This window comes from Penaeus vannamei, chromosome 30 (assembly GCF_042767895.1).
Source record: "Penaeus vannamei isolate JL-2024 chromosome 30, ASM4276789v1, whole genome shotgun sequence".
Lineage (NCBI taxonomy): Eukaryota > Metazoa > Arthropoda > Malacostraca > Decapoda > Penaeidae > Penaeus > Penaeus vannamei.
In genome coordinates this window covers 21,507,537-21,513,748 of record NC_091578.1, presented here as the reverse complement: position 1 = coordinate 21,513,748, position 6,212 = coordinate 21,507,537, and the positions used below count along the sequence as shown (strand labels likewise).

Below are 6,212 nucleotides of genomic sequence, written 5' to 3'. Positions count from 1 at the left end.
GAGACAATCTTCAAAATCTTGGGAAGCCTTGTGGATATCTCTTCACTATATCATATGACTGAATTAAAAGATGTTTCTCAATGTGGAAAGGTATGAATGAGAACGAATATCTTCACAGTACAAGAGATGTATTTAACCGGTTTCGATTATATCTTTGTCAGAAATCATGTATTTCTGACGAAGATATAATAGAAACTGGTTAAATACATCTCTTGTATTGTGAAGATATTAGTTCTCATTCATACCTTTCCATATTTGTCAACATGAATACAGTTCATGCTTCTCAATATCAATAAATGTAATTATTTTTATGTATGTATATTTTTCATTTTTGTTTTGTCAGTTTTACCTTGTTGTTATTTACTTTGTGTGCTGTTGTTGCTGCTTGTCCCTTCCCCATATTGCATTTTTAATTCACTCTCCCTCAGAGTGAAGATCCAGGCAGTAGCAGCCAAGGGAGAGAGTGAGCCAGAGAGAAAGGAGACGAGGAGCAAGGTGGATGAGGATCGTAAGCACGAGATTGAGGCGGCCATTGTGAGGATTATGAAGGCCAGGCGGAGGATGACGGTTTGTATCTGGCTCTGGGTTTGTGGTCTTGAGTGGGAGGGGGACAGGTAGAGAGATCAGAAGATAGCCACAAAGCAATAGGCAAGCAGAAACTCTGGAAAAAGTGAGATGAGGAGACGGAGAGTCTGGGAAATAGATATATATATATATATATATATATATATATATATATATATATATATATATATATATATATATATATATATATATATATATATATATAATTTTTTTTTTTTTTTTTTTTTTTTTCTTTTTTTTTTCTTTAGAAATTGGTTCCTCAGTTGTAAAAATCATATCTCCACAGTTTAGACTCAAAAAGTATTCTTGGCTTAATTTACAGCTGATGCATTTGTGGTACATTCGAGAATGATCAAGTATATAAAACATATTACCTCTCCTTGGTTATAGCAAATACTTAAAGGTAATTAAACGTGAATTGTCCATTTTACAGCATAACAACTTGGTGGCAGAGGTAACAGATCAACTCAAGTCCCGCTTCTTACCGTCCCCAATACTTATCAAGAAGAGAATTGAGAGCCTCATCGAGCGAGAATATTTGGCCCGCACTCCAGAAGATAGGCAAGTTGATAGCATTGTTGTTTTAGTGTTTAGAGCATTTTTTTCTGAGATTTGCAACTTGCTTGTTTTTGGTATTATTTGTCTGAGGTTGGTATTTTTTCATACAAGGTTTAATTTTTTAGGATGGCTCTTGATTCTTTGTTGATTCCTTGTGATGAGATTTTCTTTTAGGTTTTGACTACCTAGTCTTTTACTTTTAATTCAAATATGGTATTGATTATTTTCTTAATATTTCCTGATATATGGCTGAACAGGTTATCTCTATTCTGATTTCCTAATGGAAACCATAGCTCAAGAAACAAGTTTTCTTGATTGTAGAGTTAATGCAGTGTTATGGTCTTGTAATACATAAATACAAAATTGTATCTCCCAGTATACTGATATTATTATTTTTTAAATATCACCATCTGTATGCTTATAAAGAAAAAAATTGCAAAGTAGGATTTGTAATTAAAATTTGACCTGTTACACACTCCTCATGATTCTCAAGAAGGTGTAATAATGTAAATGTTAAGGGCACATTTTGTACTTTTCAGTCATTCTCATTCAGACCTTTTGTCAAAGTAAATTCCAACCATTTACTCCTTTGTCTACATTTGCAGGAAAATCTACTCTTACGTGGCATGAGGAGTAGGCTGTTTATACTGGAGCATAGCCAAGGCTGTGAAACCTTCCCTTGCGAGAGGCACGGCCATCAGTCAAGGAGGTTGGGGGGAAAGCAAGACTCTGGAGAGTGTCGGGAATAGGCAGCCAGGCCACCTCCTCTCTCCTCTGCTTTGCTCTGTCTGTCTTTCGGTTTCTTTTGTCTTCTCTGCCTTTTGGTTTCTGTATGTGTTTGTGTGGCTGTCTCTCTATCTATGTGTCTCTGTCTCTTCTGTTTCTTTCTGTTTATCTGCCTGTCTCACTGTCAGTCTCTTTTTCTCTTTCTCACACCTGTTTCATACAAATTTTCACTCCCCATCCCCCCCACCCCCCGTACATGTGCTCTCCTCTGCAGGTGTTCACTTCACTCCATCCCGGGAATCTGCGGGACTCACACACACACGCTCATGGACCTAGCAAGTTTCTGTGAGTGTCTTCGATAGCACCAGCCGGACCCATGTGTCTTTGTGAGCACCGGTTGGATGTGTGATAGAATTGAAGAAATAGATAAGAATGCTTTGAAAGAAAACAGAAAAAAGGCAAAACAAGATCATTTTGAATGAATAGATGAATGAATGAATATATCAACAAAGGAAAGGAAACCGGAAAAGAGGACCCCTTGATTGCCTGGTTGATCGTTTGGAGAGTCACTGTCGACTGTTTCCTGGAGATGCTGTTGGAGAAAGAAAGAAATGTAAAAGGAGGGAAGAAAGGCAGTGTGTAGATAGCTTGAAAAAGTGTTTAGGACAGTTGATAGTGATCGCAACCAAAAGACAGTGATAATCCGTGGCGAACAAGAGTGTCCAATGAACTATTTTTCCCCCAACCCTCCTTCCTCCTTTCCTCTCCCTCACTCACTTCCCACTTCCCTACCTGCCCATTTTTGCCCTTTCCCCCATCCCCTGTCCCCTCCCTGCTTTTCCCCCGGCCCCTTCCCCTGCCCCATTTTGTAAGATTGTTTTTTTTGCTCATGATAACATATGTGTCATTTTCTAAGAATGGCCCTTATATAGTGTCAGAGGTGCAGACATGCGCCTTCAGAAATTTATACTACGTTAATGGAATTGACGATAACAATAAGAGGAAAGAAAAGAAAATAGAAAAAACACTGAAGAAGAAGAAGACTAAGAGGAAAAATAACAACCAAATGCACACATGACATGATTTAAAAAATTATGAATAAAAAGTAAATAAATATGTAGAGTGATGAACCCGCTTACTTGCTTGGTCCCAGCGCATCCAAACTTGCGTGTGCGGTCAATGCTGAGCTAATACCAGTTGGTAGACTTTTTGCCGCAAACTTTTTTTCATTGGGATTTTTTTTTTTTTTTTTTTGTTTTGTGTTAAATCTCCTTCCTAACCCACTCTTTTTCTCTCTCTCTCTCTTTCTCTTTATTTTCCTTTTGATCAAATTTTTTTTGTGTATATATATATATTTTTCATTTTATATTGGTTATGGACATGTACATCTGTTGCTCATGTCTTTTTTTTTTTTTTTTTTTTTTTTTTTTTTTTTTTTTATAATTTTTTATATTTTTTTTATTGCAGGCAGCTTATTTAAAACCATTAGTTATGGCATTGTTGTGATAAAGAATAATGGCGATAAAAATTTAAACAAAAACAAAAAAACAAAAAATATTGTTATGTACTGTTAGTTGATGATAAGTTAGTTTTGGTCCAAAATCTGTAAGATAATTTTTTTTGCATTTAACATGGCAAAATATTTAATAAAAAAATTTAGATTTATTTTTCCTTCATCTTTAGGGTAAACAAAATGGTATTATTGTAACCAGTCTTCCCACATGGGTTATGGGAGTGAGAGAAACTGAAGTCTAACTGTATTTAAAAACCATGGATTTATAGTGTTTGAATTCGTCAGGTCAGAAGGACAATTAAAGACACTATAGAAGTTGAGTTTATCCAGTGCTTATAGAAATCAAGTAAGAAAGAAAGAAAGAAAAAAAAAGAAAGGAAGAGAGAATAGAAAAACATAAAAGTCGGAACGGTAGAAGGATCACAATTTTGCGGAGAATATGTGAGATTAGAATTCCCAGTTGTACTAATTGAGGAGACTGGGAAGGAAAGACTTAGACTGCAAGTGAGAAAATCATCTTGAGTTTCATGAAATATATTTATGATTTTTTATATATATACATACACACATCTGCCTGCTGTCCTCATGACACATTTCTTTGGAACAGTGCTCTGATTTCCTCCACATTTGTTTTGTTATCTCCTCTATCAGCCTCCTTTGTACACTCGCTACCATTGGAAGTATAAACAAGTTTCTAAAAATGTATTTATTCCATTAAATGTCTGAGAGGCAATTTTTATGTTTTCTGCTCTTCCTATATTTTGTGAAGTGAGTCCTGCCACTAACCAAAGTATACCATGCATTTGGTAAGAGTTGTATGGATTGATTTGTCTTTACTGAGTATCATCGTCAAAGTGATTGTTGATGCTTTTTATAAAGAGTGGATCTGCTCTAATAAAGACATCTGGATGTGGAAAGAATGCTGGATGAAATGTGTCATTCAGTGGAATGTTCATGTTCAGTCAGTAGGTAGTATTTTCTTTAGTACATAATGATCTTTTTTTAAACAGAACACTATTATACAAGACCTTTATAGCACTGAACACAGGATTTTTTTTGTCATTGATCACAACAGGTGTTTTGCTATTGATGCTCTCCAAAGCATTTAGTGAAAGATTTTGATAATGTATATTAAAAATGAAATCCGTGAAGCTTCTAAAAGCTGTAGTTGGGCCACAATTCCTGTTCTTATGTAAAAATATCAAGAAATTTTGTATTATACATAGGAATGACATTTACAGCTCTTTGTGCACTGTCAGATGTGATGAAAATGGCAGCAATTGGGTTATTTTTGTTGGACATCATTAAAATATTATTATCGTATATCAGGATGGATTGATAGTTTCAACATTCGAAAAGAAAAAAACAAGTATAAATCTAGATTGATCACTGGGGCAAGAGATTTGACAAAAAATACAAATTTTGAAGTAAATAATACAAATACCATAATATATTGTAATATATTGAATGTCATATACCAAAAGCTTCTGTAGTTGAAATTTTATACTTTAACATCATGCCAAACCCCCCCCCCAAAAATAAACTCAAAAACATTTTTCCTCTAATGAAGATATGGGGTGACAACACATCCTTTTTATATTGGCCTCTTTATCTTTTCTGCTACGGGAGAGACCAGCAGCAGCTTGCTCGCTACCAAACCATTTAGTCCTGGCTTTGAGGCGATTCGTATGACCTATGGTCAAGATGACATATGAAGGAAAAGATATGTCATACCATTTAACATAAATATTGTTAGAAAGTCATGTTAAAGAATCTGACAAATAATGAATATATTATGTGTGGCTTATCTGAATATTGCAAAGTATATTCCATCCCTAATGGGAATAAAATAATCTCACAGTGAATCCATATGAATTCGGAATGACTGTTCGAAACATGAATCAGAACGAGACATATTGTTGTCATGGAGCTAACACCGACGGGGGCGCATAGCCACATCCACCCTTTGCTTGTACCTGCGAGGGTCCCTTATGGCAAGCCGCCAGGCAGGGACTCAGCCCGTCTCAAGCTCCTCACGACAGGTTTGATCGATCTGCCTAAGCCATGACTTCCTAGGTCGTCCCACAGGCCTCCTCCACTCAGGATTATCTCAGAGACAATATGGTGGGCAAGATCATCCTCAGGCTATATGGCCAGGTGGCCATATAGCCTAAATTGGCGATCACGGATTGAGCAGGTAATAGGTCCTGTGCCTGTCTCACAGTGCAACCGTTGGTTGGACATGTGGTCCAGCCAACAGTACCCCATGATCCGACCTATTACAAAAGGCAGCAAGATGTGACTCCAAGGCGCAGGATAATGTGCAGGTTTCACAACCATATAGTAAAACTGGCATTATCAGGGCCTTGAAGACGCGTAGCTTGGTCCTTCTGCACAGGTACCGGCATCTCCAAACACTTGTCGAGAGAGGGCAGGGGTTGGTACAGGGCCAGGGCGTGTCCACACGCCGGTGGGCCATGACCCTGAACCCCTAGGGCCTCCTGCTGCTTCGTGATCCCCCACAGTTTAGCCTGGGACCGAAAGGTACCGTTTCCATGTGGGGGGCCACGAGGAGGCACTGCAGGGGTCCCGATGATGGAGGGCTATGCGCTGGCGGGGGAGGTTTATGCAGAGCTGCTCCCTTTTTCGCACTAGACTAGTCAGCGGTGGCAGCTACAAGCGAGATTGCATGCAAGCCACTTATCACTAACTAGACTACCACACCATCGCTTCACATCACCCTACGCGTGACGCACCCACCCGACATATTCGATAATCAAAATACAAACCCTTCCATAACATAAGGTTGTATTCGTTATTGAATGTTATG

General features: G+C 37.8%; 1 protein-coding gene across 1 annotated transcript in view; it reads left to right on the top strand.

Moving 5' to 3' along the window:
* Cul3 (cullin 3) overlaps nt 1-4,115 on the top strand; it is a 43,699-nt gene extending 39,584 nt beyond the window's left edge. The window contains exons 12-14 of the mRNA XM_070143135.1: nt 429-567; nt 1,019-1,146; nt 1,749-4,115. Of these exons, the coding sequence (XP_069999236.1) occupies nt 429-567; nt 1,019-1,146; nt 1,749-1,773 (292 nt within the window). The 3' untranslated portion in view covers nt 1,774-4,115. The remainder of the gene's footprint in view (nt 1-428; nt 568-1,018; nt 1,147-1,748) is intronic.
* Nucleotides 4,116-6,212: the final 2,097 nt, after the last annotated feature.